The 18,178-nt window shown below is 42.6% G+C and overlaps 1 protein-coding gene across 7 annotated transcripts in view; it reads right to left on the bottom strand.

Annotated features, from left to right (window-relative positions):
• The window catches only part of DNM3 (dynamin 3), a 536,286-nt gene that overhangs the window by 313,264 nt on the left and 204,844 nt on the right, over nt 1–18,178 (bottom strand). For all 7 annotated transcript variants that reach the window (XM_082702687.1, XM_082702691.1, XM_082702685.1 and 4 more), the window contains exons 9-11: nt 17,809–17,876; nt 14,007–14,145; nt 1,727–1,813 (exon numbers count right to left, since the gene is read on the bottom strand). In XM_082702687.1, the coding sequence (XP_082558813.1) occupies nt 1,727–1,813; nt 14,007–14,145; nt 17,809–17,876 (294 nt within the window). The remainder of the gene's footprint in view (nt 1–1,726; nt 1,814–14,006; nt 14,146–17,808; nt 17,877–18,178) is intronic.

The raw sequence follows: 18,178 nt of genomic DNA, 5'->3' as shown, positions 1-18,178 counted from the left end.
GCACCGGAAGCCCACAGTCCCAACAACGACGCTGTCTGAGAGTATCATTTTAGGAAAACAAAAACTCTAAAACATGAAACATGAAGAGGTTAACAGCTGCTTATAATGAAGATAATAATTGTACTACATTTTCTTCAATATTGTTTTTACATAGGATTCCTAAGAGTTAAGTAGGATATATTATCCCTTGAATTTTACAAAGATGCTAAATTAAAACAGTTATCTTATTGACTTTAAGTCAGGAGTATGGCTGATACTAGAACTTAAGCTTCCTTGGTCCGAAGCAGCCACGATGTTAGATATGCGGGGGATCTCTGCGTGGCGGGATTTTATGTCTGGCCCTCAGCTTCATCTCATTGGCTCATGAGTTAATATTAGTTTGTTTATTTCCACTAAGTCACAATGTCTATTCTTTCCTCTTTTGGCTACTGTATCTATCCAAGGATGCAGAAGCTGGAAAACAAGTAAAAACTATAAATCATGGTTAACTTTCAAAGCACAATGGAAAAAGTAGCAGCAATGAATCCCATAGTCAAGCAGAGAGCGAGCTGTAACTGAATCAATATCCCAACCTACTGGGCCTCTGTCCTTCTGTCTCTTCACTTTCCCCTGCCACCCCTCCCCGCCCACAAGCCCTCCGCACCCCTGCAGGCACCCTCTGAGGCAGGTTGGCTGCGTCTCTCTCCCTGCACTTTGTCTCGCTCTTCTATTTTGCCTTCCTCCTTTTTTCCCCGGCTATCCCTCTCCGCCTTTCCAACTCACCTAAGAAGCACAAAAATCTTGGGAGTTCTAACTTAGAGAGACTTCTGAGATCATACAAACCAACATCCCAATGTTGTACATGAGAAAACAACAGTCCTGAGGAGTGATTTTCACAGGAACATGCTGTTATTTTGTGGAGCACACATGGCCTGGGTCCAGTGTCCTCTCCGCGCTGTCACAGCTGTGTCCTGGAATCCAAGAGCACTTGAAAACCTCCGTGCTTCCCAATATAATGTTTTCTAAATAACCAAGAACAAAATCTACCTAAATTTAAGAAGCTTTTATTATTTTCACACTGTAGTTCTTAGCTTTTCTTTTTTAATGTGTGATCTTCCAATAAAATAATCTTTTGAATTTACAGAGCTAAATAGGATGAGAAGATAATTTTAAGGTCACGCCTTACAAGCCATATGCTTTTACTAAACAGAAATGTTTAAAAGAGGTGTTCTTAAACATTTTGTTTTCCAATCGTAGGTTCCATGGATAAGCACCTCAGAAAAGAAGTCACAAACTCCAGACATTGTGCATCACATTTTTGGAATTTATGAATATCCCGATGCCCATCTGTGGGCACATGAAACGTTAAGAACCCCTGCTTCAAGAAAAAATGTGGGTGTGTCTGGGTTCTTGATTTTCAAAGTGGGGTGCGTACATGCTAGGGGTACACACGATGATCCACGGCGCACTGAGGGAAAAACAAATAACAGAACTCCTACTACTGCTTTCAAAATGCCACGCTTCTCAAGTTTTTACACTTGTTTATATTTTTAACATACACAAGATGTTAGCATAGCAACACACGGATAAAATTCATAAATAAGTACAAATAAACATATGCGGTTGTGCTTCCAGTGCCTTTTTTCCATTCAGAGACAGGCCAACTGTTGGAGACCATCAGACAGTCCTGAAGAGAGACCTTCCACTCCCCACAAGGACCTTGCCCGCCCAGGAAACCTCCCCTCACCTGGTCCTTTGTCTTCCCTTCTCGTTCGCGAATGTGGTTGGCAACGATCCTTTCTGTTTCCTCACAGAGTCTGGGGAAGTTGGCCAGCTGTTAAGAGACACAGATCTGAGTGTTAATACTCAAAAAGTTATGCTTCAGAAAAAGAAGCAGAGATAAATTATTTTCTCTTACAGAAGGTACATACTGCAAATCTGGAAGCAAAAGTAAGATATCCTAAAGAAAAATGGCAGAGTGACAGGAGGGGTCCACAAACCGTAATCCACATAACTACATTATCTGATAGGAATAGGAATTACAACCAGTGGGGAGACGCCCTGAAAAACAACAACAACCCAGAAACCCCAATACCATCCACTTCTATGCTCTACAGAGTTGGCACTTGATAAAGTTCACAGATGAGGAAGATGGAAATGAGGATGAAAAGGAGAATAAGGGGCGCCCGGGGAGCTCAGCGGGTTGGGCCTCTGCCTTCGGCTCAGGTCATGATCTCAGGGTCCTGGGATGGAGTCCCGCATCGGGCTCTCTGCTCGGCAGGGAGCCTGATTCCTCCTCTCTCTGCCTTCCTCTCTGCCTACTTCTGATCTGTCTCTGTCAAAGGAATAAATAAAATTAAAAAAAAAAGAAAGAAAAGGAGAATAATCACTCACATTTGTGGAGCACTTACCATGTTCTAGGCTGTGCTAAACACCTCACGAATTCTCTCCTTCAAAATTCACAACAATCATAAAAGATCGATTCTATTATTAACCCCAGTTTACAAAGGAAAACAGTAAAGCTCAGAGAAGTTAAGTAACTTGCCCAAGAGTAAACAGCTCAGAATGGGTGGGTCCAGGATTCCAAGCAAGTCCTCAGACTCCAGAGCCCCTTGTCTGGCCCACCACTCTTGGAGAAGGATTCATTCCACGAACCACAGAGCTATTTTTTAAATTCTTTCCTAACAGATGTGTTTGTGTGTACATCATTCATCCCATCTAAATTGTGCAGGTGATTATCAAAAATTTATTTTACAGTAGGAATGAATTAATGGCAGTTGTTTTCAATGTAAGGAAGAAGAATGGGATCCTGTGAGAATGCTTAAGGACGCCTGAGGAGAAGGACTAAGTCAGGTAAAGTGCAGGGACAGCTGCGGGGAAAACGGAGCTCTCCGAGCAGGGGCCTGTGAGGACACTGTGGGACAGAGACCATGCCTGGTGAACGAAATAAAGGAACAGCTCTCTGCTGGAGCAGAGAGCGAGGAAGATGATCCGACTGCGAAGCCAGAAAGATAAACGGGTCAGCTCGGGGGTCCTTGCAGACCTGCTATGCATTCTGGCTGCTGCAGCCGTGCAGACGGGAAATGCCGGCCCCTCGGTCCGGGACGGCACCAGCAGATGCAGAGAAGGGCACGAATTCACGACGCAGGAGCAGCGAAAGGTTAATTCCAATCCTTATTTAAAGTACTTGCCAAAAATTTTTTTAAAAGCACTTGCAAATTAATAAGAATAACATGAATATAAAAACAGGCAAAGAATAGGATTAATTAAAAAAGGAATTTAATGATCAGTAAGTATATGTGCTGCCGAAGCGAGCACTTAATGATCCGTAAGCAGAAGAAAAATATTAAACTGCACAAATGATCAAAGTAATGCAAAGAGAATAACTATTGCTGTCAAACCGCTGTAATTATTTTTATAATCCGTACTACAAATGAAGGTATACCAAAACTAGCACAGTTTAAACCTGCTGAAGAAGTGACAATTAGAATGATCTTTCTGGAAAGCAACTTGACAATATGTATCAAAAAGTCTCAAAGCCATCCGTTTATACGTCTTTTCAGCTGATTACTTCACATGATTCTGAGAGGAAATAATACGGACTTTCATCGCAGTATTCCTTGGAATAGCAGCGATAGGACAAACGAATGAACAAAACTCTTCAAACCACTTGAGTCTCTAACTCTAATGACATTAAATAAGCTAAGGTAGACCCACTTATGGGATATAATTAGTCACTCCAAATAGTATTCAATACCTAATTTTTTTATTCTATCCAATTCCTAAATATTATCTAATAACATAGTAAAGGTTTATAATATAATATGATATATATTATAAAATAATAAAATAATGTATATATTTATATTATATATGTATAACATAAATATAACTAATAATATAAAATAAAATAATATAATATAATATGAGACTAAGTGAACAAAATTAGGCTCCTAATTGTATAACGTGATTACACATGAACATACACACACCTACGCATAGTCACGGGCTATCATACAGCTTGATATCCTTCAAGGATATAGCCTAAAACCTAACAAATCTCAAAATTCTTGAGTAACGCTGTAGCACCTAATATTCTCCTAACTTTAAGCAATTAGAACCAGGCCTCCCTGAGCCATGGCTGCTCCATGGTCAACCAAGGTCACTGATTGCACCAACTGTACACACACACAGAGTCTTAGCTAGACAACAAACCATAAATCTTTATGGAACCATAGTAATCACAAACCACAAATAAATATTAAACCTCCTGAAGCTACTATCTACGTCTGTACACAGAAAAAGAGGTATGTAAATGCTACGAAATATTAATAGGTATAATCTCTTTGATGGGATTATGAATAAGTTGCATTTTTTTCTGTATACATCCCTATGTTCTCCAAATTTTTCTACGGTGACCCTGGACTGCTTGTATAACATCATAATAAAAGCATAGAAACCTGGTTGCCTTGGTTGTCTCAAAATCCCAGCCCAGTGTCTCTTCATGAGATCACCAAACCATCACCCTGTTACTGGGGCCCCAAGCTGAGTCCCAAGGTGTACGCTCATTTGGAAGCTTATCTCATGAATGATTGCAGGACATAAATGGAGCTTCCACTTCCAAGTTTTGGAAGCATTCTCCAAGAAAAGTTCTACCACCCCGGAGCCCTTTTATATTTTGAGAATATTCTAAGTTATTTTTTGTGAGGCCTGTAAAAAGCTGTAATAGAAGAGAAAGCCAATCCACACCAGTCATTCTCCCTGACCCGTGCAAACCTGGGCGGTGTATCTGACCCTAACCTGGCCTAGGCCACCAGGGCCTCTGTTTCCCCTCTGCGCTCAAGGGCTCCTAAGCTAACAGCACCTCTTTGCTTTTTGACAACAGTCACACAAACAGAGAATCGCACGCCTGCAGAAAAACGGCTGCACAGTGACGGTGGTCTTCTGAGGAGAACAGGCGTGCCTTCTACAGCATTCAAATGCATGATAGCAGAAGGTTATTTTTAAAACACCAAAGAGTGGCACCACTAATTTTATTCACAAAAAAAAGTATTGGGTAGTTGAAGGACCCCAGGTGGTAGGCTGCCATCATTAAGTCAGACAAAGGCCAAAATGGCAAGAATATCCCAAGAAGTTGAATCACTGGCTGTGACGGGAAGTTCGATTGTGTGTGTGTGTGTGTGTGTGTGTGTGTGTGTGTGTGTGTGTTTCCTGACCTTTCCAAGCTTAGTACCCATGGGATTAATTTCACCAGGAGAAGAGCCCACCAGAGCCATAACTTTGTACCCAGAACTGAGACAACTGGAAAGTAAGTGAGTCTAACTTCTAAGTGGAACAAAAGGGAAAGAGAAGACACTGAGAGAACCCCCCTCATGGAGGCAAAGAAGAGAAATGTCGAAGGGACACTAGGCAGAGCAGGGCGAGACACTGCTGAAGGCAGTACCGCAGTTGGTATGGCTTCTGTCTAGCTGGGTGATCTGGGAAGACTAGAAGCGTAAGAAGCAAAATGTTGGCTTGAATTGCTGGTTCTCAAATGTAGCACTCCAGTCCCGATTCTTCTCACAACATATATAAGAAGGCAAATGTCCCTCTCACGTTCTGAGTGATCTCCGATCAGGCTTCCCAACACATCTCGTGAGTTCTTTCAGGGGAGCTCCCGCTCAGTTTGCGTAACCCTTTTCTTTGTTTTAAAAAATACTTGACCCTGATTGCTCAGCTCAATTTCTTGCTTCTCTTCATTGTTTCTTATTTAAGGCACAATTGGTTTCCTCAACCATTGTTAACCGTTATAATTTCCGATCTCATTTGCTCTGAATATCATATTGAGAGGCTGCAGTTCTAAGAATATATTACTTTGTCAAAATCATCAAAATTGTAATCATGTATGCCAAAATAATACTGATCTAGAAGACACCATCTTTAGACATTTATTCCCCTATTAACTATTTAAATATCCTAGAAATTGATTTGTACAGAATCAAGGAATTAAGATTTTGCTATTGGTTATACTCATTTTATATTCCTAAACTCATTTCATGACCGTCATTCATTTAACAAAGATTCATTGGGCAACTGCCATAAGCCAGCTTGATGCTCAGTTTTTGTCACACTACCTGATATTAAAAACCAGTCTTGTGGGACACCTGGGTGGTTCAGTCAGTTGAAGCAGCTGCCTTTGGTTCAGGTCATGATCCCAGGGTCCTGGAATCGAGCCCTGCATCAGGCTCTCTGCTCAGAGGGGAGCCTGCTTCCTCCTCTCTCTCTGCCTGCCTCTCTGCCTACTTGTGATCTCTGTGTGTCAAATAAATAAATAAAATTTTAAAAAAAGTCTTGAGTGGCAGATTGACTATACAGATAAACTGTCACACCAGAGAGAAATATTTTATAAAAATCAAGGGAAAACACACAAAAACAAATGGCTAAGCCTGCTCTGAAAAGGCCTCAGAAGATTCGATGCTGAAATCTTGACAGTGATGCTTCCAGACAGAGCTGGACATCGACCAAAGGACAAATTACTTCTAAACAGCATATTGTTAAAATTATACTGGCTACTCTTAAGTAATAAGGAATATGCAATGTAGAAAGAATGCAATACATATGACGTTAGGAAGAAAAACTTTAAATATACAATTCTGAGAGAAAAGTTTAATTATGGTCTGAGAGAAAGTAGTATCAAACGTTTTTTAATACCAAAATGTTTTAATAAAATCCAATACTTTAAGTGTTATTTAGGGTAGCATTTAATTATTTTGGTGGTACCTCAATATAAAAATTTACTTTTTAAGCAAGGAGCACATTTTTCCCTAAGGGGGAAAAAATAACACTTGAATGGCCTTTCTAGCCAATAAAACAAAAATTATACACTTATAAAAGTTACTAACGATTGATTAATCAGATCACGAGAGCCATGCTATTAGGTTTCTCTTGGGACAAACACAAGGTGAGGCAAGATTTCCACACCTTCAAGAGTAACGGGTTCACTGCCTCAAGCAAAGACTCAGATTATTAGGAACCAGCTGTCCATAGTTCCATATCAAACATAAATGGAGAAAAATCGACCAAAGACCAGAAAAAAAAATGTTTTATGCACATGACTTGGGTTGATTGGTTTGGCTAACCTAAAAGTATGGGCTCTGTTTTGATCCAAAAGCCATAAACTTTGCAATGTTGGCCACTCACTACAAACGGAGTAGCAATAATGATTTCACTGCTCATTAAAACATACAATAATTTTGTTCCATTTCTGTGAATTAAAACCTCCCCACAAATCCTAGTAATCCTTTATTCATGTACAGCATGATGCTAGATTCATTCAGGAATTGAGAAAATACTTATTTATTATTATGAAATTATCACATTTGTTATGAAACAAAGGAAAAACACAAGACCCACATTTACAAAGGCGATCAAAGATGAGAAATGATTCTAGAATAAAGGTCAAGAAATAGAATAAAGAGGTAAGTGGGAAAATTTTTTATCGAGAAAAACAGAAGACATCCAGAGTATAACCCATGCGGCCCTAGGTGCCACACAGAACAAGGAAGTTGGGTGAGCGGATGGGGAGAGCTGCGCGCGTGCGTCTGAAAGGAGGCATGAGTAACTGTAGACAGAGAAGTCAGAGAAGGACTCGGATTCAGGAGCATTTGAGGAGGGACTTGAGAAGACGCAAAAGGGGGATCCACACAAATATCTCGAGGCAGGGCTTTTCCAACATTGACAATGAGAAGGACAAAGGCCCTGCCATCTTCTCTCCTTGACCTGTTGAAGAAACAAGGAGACCAGTGTCGCTGGAATGGACCAAGGGGCAAATGGGAGGAGCCTAGAGATGAGAAGGGATTAAGATCACGTAGGACCTTGAAATCCGTGCTGAGGACTTTCGATTCACTTGATTAGTACGTGTACTCGGAACAAGGTATTTACGCACTTAACAGGCCACACATTTCAGTATTTCTTCAAACAGCACTTTTTAATGAAAAATTCTCTTTGTATTTCTAACAGCCAACTAAGGCATCTTTTCTATTTCCTTGCAAAGCTTTTTTAAATTTTTTTCCTTTTTCTGAGCCAGGTTAAAAAAGAAATCAATTAATTGGTATGATGGCCATCCAAGAATGTGGTTTCTCAAGAGGCCAATAAATGGCACAGTTGCTAAACTGTGGTCAAAACAGTGCTTCCTGAGAACCTCAGCACCCTGCGAGGGTGCCCTGGAGAGCTGGGGGCAAAGGAGAGCAGCTGACAGCCAATGCCCACCAGAACCAATGCCCACCAGAGCCAATGCCTACCAGAGCCAATGCCCACCAGAGCCAATGCCCACCAGAACAATTCTGAAACTGACATGTCCCTGGAGGGATGCCAAACAGCTCATAAAGCTCTCATGTTCTTGTCTTGTCCTCCAGTGCCCCAGAGACAGCAAGGAGAAAATATCTGAGAAGACCGCATTCCCCCAAGTTAGAAGTCTAGCTTTGTGCTTTGTTACTTGAACAAATATAAATCCCATGTTTTTCACTGATGTTTGTTTATGGGGTTTAAGGGAAGAAAATTAATATTTTACACATAAGACATTCAACATGAAAAATATTATAAATGAAAATACTATCTTAAGAGTATACATGCATATAGATAGATAGATAGATAGATAGATAGATAGTTATATTCTCAATACAGCTAGAGAAACTATGCCTTTCAGATTGCCTGGGGCAGTCTTACTTTCCTCCTCCACTCCAGTGAACATATTAATAGCTCCCCCTTTCAATCTCAAAAGAGTCGTGCATTGGATGATAAATTACATAATCACGTTATCTATGGCTCATGTGCAAAAAGGGTCAAATAATAAAGTCCTGGTACAATCAAATTTAATTAAGATTATTTTGCTTTGCAAGAGATTTTAATTAGACCAGTTTTAAACTAAAAGAACTTGGAGGTAAAGATAATAGGGCAAAAGTCAAGAAACATCAAAATGAAAAATAAGGAAAATTAAAGAAAAGAAAGGCTGCCCTAATTTTGTTATTTTAAAAGGACTGATCAAAATATTCTTTTAAAACCAAGTACAGATTTCTTCAGCATTAGGGTAACTTTAGGATATCTAAATTGTTAATAAGTATTTACAGAATGCGACTGCTATAGGGTTAGTCATTATGTTAGAAGCCAAGAATAAGAAGATAAAAGACACAGCTTTTTTTTTTTTTAAAGGAGCTTATAATCAACAAGAGGAGACATTCACCTAAACAAATAAATTACAAATAAACCACAATGTAGGGTCATAAATGCTGTGTTAGAAGTAAACAGAGGGTGCCAACTAAAGCACTGAATGGGAGTAGGAGAGAGATCGGGAGAAGACTCGCAGAGACCCTGCAGGTAGATTTCTCAGGAAAATGATGACGATTGAGCTGGATCATAAAATAATGAGAGGGGATGGCAGGTGAAGACAAGAGGAAAAGGAGGCATTCGTGTGTGAGTGATAAAAACTTGAAAATCCCATGAGGATGGCGGAAGTCGCTCGGAACGGCTGAAGCAAGCATGAGTTGACGGCAGATGTCGGTCAAGAAGTCTACTCAGGGATCACATGTGAAACTAAGAGCAACTGTGAATGACCTGTACCTTACTCTCAAAATGCGAGGAGCCACTGCATAATTTTGAGGGAACAGGCGAAATACAAGTCTGCGTTTTAGCAGGGCCACTTTGACAGCAGTGGGGAGGGCGGATTTGATGGTGGCTCGCCTGGAGGTAGAAAAACTAGTGAGGAGGCCATCGGAGTAACCTAGTTTGTTTGTTTTTTTTTTTTAAAAAAAGCAACTGTCCAGGGCCGTCGGTTGGAAGAGAACAACAGCAGCAGAGCGGGGTGTGGACCATTTCTGTGAAGAGGCTTGAGCTGGAGCTGCGGGTTTGGGAATCAACAACATTTTAAGCGGTGGCTGAGCTATGGCGGACGTGATCCGGCAGGGAGAAAGGACAGTCAAAAGAGAAGAAAACCAGAAGAAAGCTCTGTGCGATTCTGGTGTTCAGAGGCAAGAAAGGTGGACAAACTCCTAAAGGAGACAGAGGAGGGATCGAGAAAGATCATGAGGAAGATGGAAGAGAAGCCACTTGAGGGGTGTCAGCTTCAGAAAGCAGCAGGGTGCCGCGTCGGGAACGAGCGCGAGCCGCGCTGAGCCATCGGCTGTCCGGTCGACCACTACCACAACTGCTCAATAGAGTAGTGGCGTGGAAGCCACATTTCAGAAGAGTTACGGGTTCACTAGAGATAAGAAAATAAAGTCAGCATGTGGAAACAGCTTTTTCCCTAAGAAGGTTTCACATGAAGAAAAGGAGAAGAATAAGGCAGTAGATAGGTTTTGCTATTGTTGTTACTGCTTTTAAGTTAGTAGTTTGTTTTTTTAATGCGACAGAGAAAGTGATGATTTAAGAAAAAGAAGAATCCAAAGAATAAGCTCCTTAGGAGGGTGAGAGTACGGAGAGGGGCCCGGCCCAGACGGCAAAACCACCTCAACAGAGACAGGGAAGGAGGAGCAGGACTGGGAATACCAGGAAGTCTGGGGAATTAATGTTCCCATTTGTGGCCGCTGTTTTCTCTGTGAAATCATTACTTAAAGTAAGAGTGACATTGGTCAGCAGAGCATGGTTACGGGAAGAGAGAACCGGAAGGGTAAGAGCTTGTGGCAGAGCATTCGCCCAGGGAAGAATGTCCCCTCACTTCGTCCTCCGTCCTCCACAGCATGCGTCCCACCTCACTGGTAAAGGAGGAACTTTCCTCAACACGTCTGCCCTCTTGGGGAAGTCCTGTGAAAGAAACGTCTACTACTTCCTCCATCTCACAGAAAAAAGGGACGGGGGGCGGGGGGTAAGTCATGGTGCCTGGGAAGATGGTGAGAACCTGACACACGTCAGTCCTCAGCTCTCGCGCGGGCAGGGAGGGCGCACTGAGTCACTGCTCACATGTGGGTCTCCGACTCTCACCGGTTTACCTTTTACATTCCCGCAGATGCAGGGAGAGCCAGAATGCTCCGAACTCCTTAAGGGTGCACACCTGACTCTCTCCACCACTGCGGGCTTTGAGGTTTGCTGTAGGAAGAGGAAGTAACAGGAGGCCCCCCCTTCAGCAGCAAGTGGCGGGCACATTTTCCAATCTAGATTTATCTGCAGCAAGGTGGGTACTAAGTTCTAGTCCTCCTCTAAGCTTTTCTCCCGATTTTCTAACTGACTAAAAACCTAAAGAAGTTAGGAGGGGTGGTCAGCATTCTGAAAACCTTAGATTTACAGTTTGAAATTTCTGAAGGATCTCCTGGTAGAACGTTTGTCAATGATGAAGGACCATAACTGTCATGGAAATAAAAAAAGAAAAAGAATATTCATCCCACTAGTGTGGAATGAATAGAGAGACACCGGAGTCAAAGATCTCAAAGAACAACAGCTGTTGGGTGCTGGGCGCAATCTCTACATGGATCCCTACTGAAATCATCCACGCTGAAGGCGAACTTATCATGAAGAGGAAACATGTGAGCAAGGTTCTAAATATCCTGACAAAGACAAGGGAGTGACCAGGATGTTATGGTGACAGCGAGTCCAGGGGAGCAGCGGAGCTAGTACCATTAGGGCCTTTACTGACGAGTTTTACAGAACACTGCAGGCATCATGTTTGGAAGCCACAGAAGGAGGAGGCAGATGTCAAGCCTGATGTGGCCCTTCAGTTCTTCAGGTTTGAGCCAGTTAAGTACTGTTCAGTGAGGAGAGAGGCCAGGTAAGCAATAATCTCAGGAAGAAAGAGAGGTTTTATCGAAGACAAAATATACAGTGTTTTGAGAAGACAACTACCATTGATTCAGAAAGCATAATGGAAAGGGAGGTTCAAAGGATGGAGAACAAAAGAATAGAAGCCAAAAAGCGTCCAGGAACAAGCTGTCTCTTCCCGCGCCATCAGGACTGACTGTTGGTTTTCCTGCAAGTTGGATACAATGGGAAATGATAAAAAAAAAAAAAAGATTCATACATACCATAAACACTCTATATAACTTAAAACATAAATGTACACACATGTGCCAATCTTCTGATGTGAGGCCAAGGACTGTTCTCTGCACATGGGTCTGCTGATTGGAGTTATGCGTCTTCTGTCTTACAGAAACCACATCCTTCATCTAGGATTTCCAGTTTGGCTTTCTTTACAGCGAGGGAGAACCTGAAGACACTTGGGAAGTAATCTGAATGCAGAGCCCGCCTAGATTTTTCTCACTCTCCCCACCTTCTTCCAGTGTTGTCCTGTCTACAAACAGCAAAGCTTTTACAGCTAACGTTTACCAAGTCTTTCCAAAGCTGTGTTTATGGAAACAAAACTCAAAGTCTTTTCTGTGTCTGATCAGTTCACTTACTCTTCATTTCAAGTACATGATTAAAAAAAGAAATACAACTGGCTCACCGGGCTTGAGGACACCACACAATGGGCCCTTGGGAGAAAGACAGCTTTCCCGGTGGGAACAGGAGCCTGGGGACAATCTCAAGGGAAGCTTCTGGCTGAAAACATCCAAGGGCTGAGGGTGATGATCACGTGGCCAGTGAGGAGAGCTTTAGCTATCCAGGTGGCAAGAGTGTCTGCACGTTGAGCCACAGGCAAGGACAAACACGACTGTGAAGATTATCAAGGGGCTCCGAGTTTTCAAGTGGAGAGCTGCTGTAAAGCCTGCGGTTTTGTCTTCTCCACGTGCATCCTCTTCCCTTTCCTCAGTCCCTTAACTCTTACAGCTTTTCTCATTTTGGAGGAAAGAAACTAGGACAGTAAGGAACAAGGTAGAAGAAGAAGAAGGGTCCAGAGAAAAAGTCTGAGGCTCCAGAGCCACTTCCGGCTCCGAGCTCTCCCCTGCTTCTCTCCTTGTCTTTCAGCACTGGCCTCCCGGGCTTTAGCCGGCCCGCCTCTCTCACTACTTCCACCTTCCTTCCTCTGAATTTTCTTGCCAAGTAACTGGAAACTAAATTCATATTTATCTACATTATCTGTCTTTCTTCCTTCCCACTGGCTCTTCAGGGAGGTTACTTGTAGTAACCATACAGAAAGGGCAGGGTAACAAAGCCTACAAAACCAGAACAATCTCTACTTTCAAGAAATTAAGGACCAATGTTGTGGCCATGGGCCTAAGCCTGTCCTATCCTAAACGTCATCACAGACTCCCTTCTTACGGTTTCTAACACAGGGTATCCCCTTTCATGCCCCACAGAATGGGTGGAATCCAGCACCACACCTGCGCGTTCCTCAGTGATGAGTCCCCCACGGGGGAAGTCTCTCCCCCACTACTCTAGGCCATAGATTCAACAAATATCACAAAGTAAAGCGTATCGGACACTACTAAAATGGCCATTTATAGACCAGTGAGCATTGCCTGAGCACTTGCTGTGGTTAGTCAGTGTGCTAAGTGTTCCATCATCTTGCTGCGTCCTCACGGAGGTAGAATTGTTATTATCATCTTCTTTTCACAAGGAAATTGACAAGACTAGAAGGGATAAAGTCTGATACTCAAGGTCACTCAGAAAGTAAGTAGCAGAACCAGGATTTGAATCTGGGTGACTGGACCTCAGAGCCTGCAGTCTTTATTACCACATTACACTGCTGCTTCTCAAAATGTCCGCGTTCAAATGGAATTCGTTGGAAATTCAGAAGAATGTTTTTAAGATATACACAATATCGATGTTTCCCTCCCCCTGACGATTATCCCCATCCATACACCATAAGAAAAATTAGCTTAGGGCATTTACCTAATTGTTCTAATGTTTATCTGTTTAAGACAATAAGGAAAAAAATTAGCTGACCAAAATATACTCTTTCTGGTTTAAGCAACCCTATTTGGCACTGGGTGGCAAAAGACAACATCTCTGCCCATCTACCATGAAAGCAATCCCTACTCAATAACTTTCCGCAATCCTTCCCCTTGGGCAAACATACTACCTTTTACAATAAATGAGGGGTCAGGGAAAGAGAGGCATGCAGCAGGGTAGGAAAGATGGGTAAACCAAAAAGTTAATTGTTGGAAAGTTAAATAACTCAAGCTTACTTTTTTGGTACACTTCTTGACGGTGTTGATTAATTCTTGTATGACCAGATCTACACTCTTCAAGGAAGGTCCTTTCAGTTTTACGATTTGCTTTTTGACTATTGCTTCAAATGCCATGTCTGGAGTAAACAACCCTGTCCTGAAATATAAGAAAGAAAGCAGGACATTAGATTTTTTAAAATTAAGTAATATCCAATGCTTTTTTGAAAAGGGTTTTCATTGACATGCCACCTAAAGCAAGCATGTAATACCCAAGTTTAAAAGTTACACAGTGATTTATTCTACCAACAGTATCATTTGTTATTAAGGAGGTACAAGTGACAATATTTCCCCTACTACTATTCCATAATAAATTTCATTCTCTAGATGATTAGCATTACCTAAAAACAGTTCCCAAAAGGTTTTCAGGCCTGGAATAATATAACCTGTAACTAATGTTTAACTGTAATTCATCTCATCTCACTGTTTCCCAGCAGTAAAAGCAACGCCACGATAAAAATGATGTCCTATGGTTTCACTTATTTGTGGAGCATAACAAATAGCGTGGAGGACAAGGGGAGATGGAGAGGAGAAGGGAGTTGGGGGAAATTGGAAGGGGAGGTAAACCATGAGAGACTATGGACTCTGAAAAACAATCTGAGGGTTTGAAGGGGCGGGGGGTGGGAGGTCGGGGTACCAGGTGGTGGGTATTATAGAGGGCGCGGATTGCATGGAGCACTGGGTGTGGTGAAAAAATAATGAATACTGTTACACTGAAAAAAATTAAAAAAAATAAATTTAAAAAAAAATGATGTCCTAAATTTCCATTTCTATATCTAAAGAATTCCAAAAGCTACCCCCTCTTGTCATTCACAGAGCAGAAAACAGTCCTCATTTTGTCAACACCGAAATAGTCGTGTTCCTGACTCCGCAATCTCTTCTTTCCAGGAGAGCTGTATTATAGTGAGCTCAGTGGCTCCCTGTCTGAGGTCCTGGGGTACTAGAGGCAAAGGAAGACAGCGGAGTGGAACTAGCTTGGGACCCAGGATGCCTACATTGTGAGTTTACAAAAATAACGAGTGATAACCAAAATAGGAAGTGTCATTTCACCTGGCTAGAATTAATTCAAACTGGTGCCATAACAATGCTTTCGTCATGCTGGGCAGGGGCTCAGGAAAGCAGGGGTGAGGGGGTGGTCAAAGAGAGAGAGAGAGAGAAAGATTTTTAAAAAGTGAAAAAGAAGAGATAAAAAGTGAAAAAATGATTACATCTAAATAAAAGGCCAGTGGAGAACAGCTACCGTCAGAGGGACCATGAACCCCGCGGACCCTCGTGCCCCGTAGGCCCCAGACCCTGGTGCCTGATCCTTCCCACCCCGAGGCCCTTCTCCCTCCCTCTTCTCCTCCTCCTTTAACTTTGCTCCTTCACCGCTCAACTCTGCGGGGCCTCCTGTAGGAAATTTCTTTCATACTTCCCTTCCAGCAGCTTTATTCTAGTTCCTTCTCGTCATGTCCTTCGGCGGCAGCCTACACGCGCCCCTCTGTCTCACCGTAGTGATCGTACCGTATTAGAACACGCAGTCTCTCCACCTCGGATGCAGACCGGAATCCACACTGTTGGGGCTAACACGAGAAATCTCCCTGTCTGACCCTAACCTTCCTCTTCAGTTATTTGCCTCCTCTCTCTCAGGCACCCCATGTCTCCGCCAAACCCAACCACTGGCCCTTCCACAAACACACTCACACTAACGTTTTCTGTCTGCGCCTCTGTCCATGAGGTTCACTTCGCCCTCCCCACACTTTCAGCACGTCCAAGTCCCACCTGTGCTTCAAAGCCCAGATCAAAAGCAGCCACTTCCTCCAGCTCGCCTTCTCCGGTCCCGCCACGGACAAGGTCTTCCTTCTCTGAACCCCAACATCCTATTTTGCATTGCGGTGGTCTGAGCATGCCCGTCCCATTACTACCCTGGTAGAAAGGTCATTCCTGCATTTATCTTTGCTCGCCCCACAAGGACTGTCTTCCTCCCTTGCTCCCCACTGGCACGAGGTGCCTACAGAGCAAAGGATGATTAGGTCCGCAGGGGACTAAGATGGCTTCTGTTACTCAAATATCTAACAATCAACCAGAAACAAAACGTTTCCTATTAAGTGTCTTTAAGAGCCTAAGCACTCACGCCATAAGTATGTCTTATTCTCAGGACACTGTGCCCTTCTTATCATCTTACAGGCAAATTAATTCCAGAATAATAAATAACAACCCATCTCTTCTTGTGGCATGCATGTAAATCAGAAATCTTCAGAACGGAATTACTGAGCTTTTGCAATTACGTTCAGCAAAAATGTGTCTGGTAAGTTTTAAAAGCCAAGTAAAAATACTGTATTTTACTTTTACAGTAAAGTAAGTCCATAAAAAATGCTTCCTGACCCAAAAAAATGTGATTTGGTTTCACAGCACTTATCAGACGGACATGTTTGAATACCAGCCATGCCCAGCTCAAGAGCAAGACACAGTTTCTATACCGAATGTATCCGAGATTCGGGGGAGACAGAATAGAATAAATAGGGAACTTAGAAATCCTACTGACAGTCAGAAAAAGACTGGATTTGGTTACAGAAGGTTTTCTCCCCTTTACTTTGTGAATGTGTGTTGACCTATCCTATTTGCAACACGCAGAGCAGGCTGTGTGAATGTTAAGAGGAGAGAGATTTAAATGTCATAACTCCTTTCACGTGTACACTCAGCGTCAAACTTTGCCCTCTCAGGCTCTGCTCCCAAAACACTCTTGTCTTGACCTGTGGCAGAAGCCAAGGTACAGTGGCCAACAGACAGGGGACGCCTCCTCCAGGGAAGATCACCTATGAAGTAGGCAACCTAAGGTCAGTGCCTTAAATTCAGGACATTCAATACAAGCTCCATTAAATTCTGTTCCCGAACTCAAGAAATGTGTGTTTTAGGTTCATTTTTTTCTTACCATAAGTGCTTTAAAGAAAGTAAATGAGCAGTGGGTGTTGTACACAATGAATCACAGAACGCTACATCAGAAACTAATGATGTACTGTATGGTGACTAACATAACATAGTAAAAAAAGAAAAAGTCAATCAGAATGCCCCCATTTTATACAAGGGAAAATTCACACAAATTTCCTCTCAAAGGACAAGCTCCCCTGGCAGCCTCACGTCCACTGCTCTCCTGTCCAGTGAAGTGCGTGACTCTGCTCCACGAGCCCCTCCTGCGCCTCCCCACCCACGGGCTTGGCTCACACTAATCCTTCCGCCTCAAGCCCTTTCTCTCATCCTCTCCCCTCAACGATTCCCAGCGTCTCGTGTCTCGCACACACACACGCGCGTGTAAACACACAGCACACCGTCGCCTGTTGAAATGGTTCTTGTTCTCTCTGCAGGCAAGGTTCAACTCAAAGGTCACCACCTGCATTCGTCTTTCCCAATCTTCCTCCCCAACTGCCGCCGAAATTTCTCTGCCATGTCTCTGGGTAAGGAAGGATTCCTCACGCGCAGGTCAGGCCTCCGTCCCTAAAACACAAGGCTCTGGAGAACAGGGTCCTGCTCACTGGCAAGTCCCTAACTGCACAGAGCAGTGCTCTGAGCGCAGGAAGTGTTTCTCCTTTTTTTAATTGAAAAGGTTTCTTTTGCGAGTATGACAATACAGGAAATTACCATTAAACTCAAGTGAGAGTCTATTTCTTCTTCCCACCTCCATGCTCTACCCTGCTCTGATGATGAAAGGCTACTTCACCAGCCACTTATAAACATTAATTTTCTTGTAGTAGTCTGAACCAAGACAAGGAAAATGTGAATCACTTGCCTGATACCATGAATGTTTTTGATTGCGTAGCTTATTTCTCTTCGCAACTCCTTCTCGTTGAACTCCATCTGCAGATACGAAACGAGCCACAGTCATGACACGTAATTCCTTTGAATAACAATATTGTTGAATATTAAAAAATGAGAAGAACTTGACTTCATTATTAATAAATGGATACTCATGTCTTTCCTAACCTAAACCCAGATGGTCAAAACATCTGTTTATATAAAGTTCAAGGCAACACAGAACATTGGGGATTTCTGGGAGTTTTCGTGTAGTGGATTTTAACTCTATTACAGACAGGCGCGCTGTGCATAAAGGATGCCTTCTGGACATAAATCTGGCCATTCACTTGAAATACACAATTCTC

This window comes from Mustela nivalis (genome assembly GCF_964662115.1).
Source record: "Mustela nivalis genome assembly, chromosome: 16".
Lineage (NCBI taxonomy): Eukaryota > Metazoa > Chordata > Mammalia > Carnivora > Mustelidae > Mustela > Mustela nivalis.
Note: the sequence above shows the minus strand (reverse complement) of the source record. Positions and strands in the feature narration are given on the sequence as shown.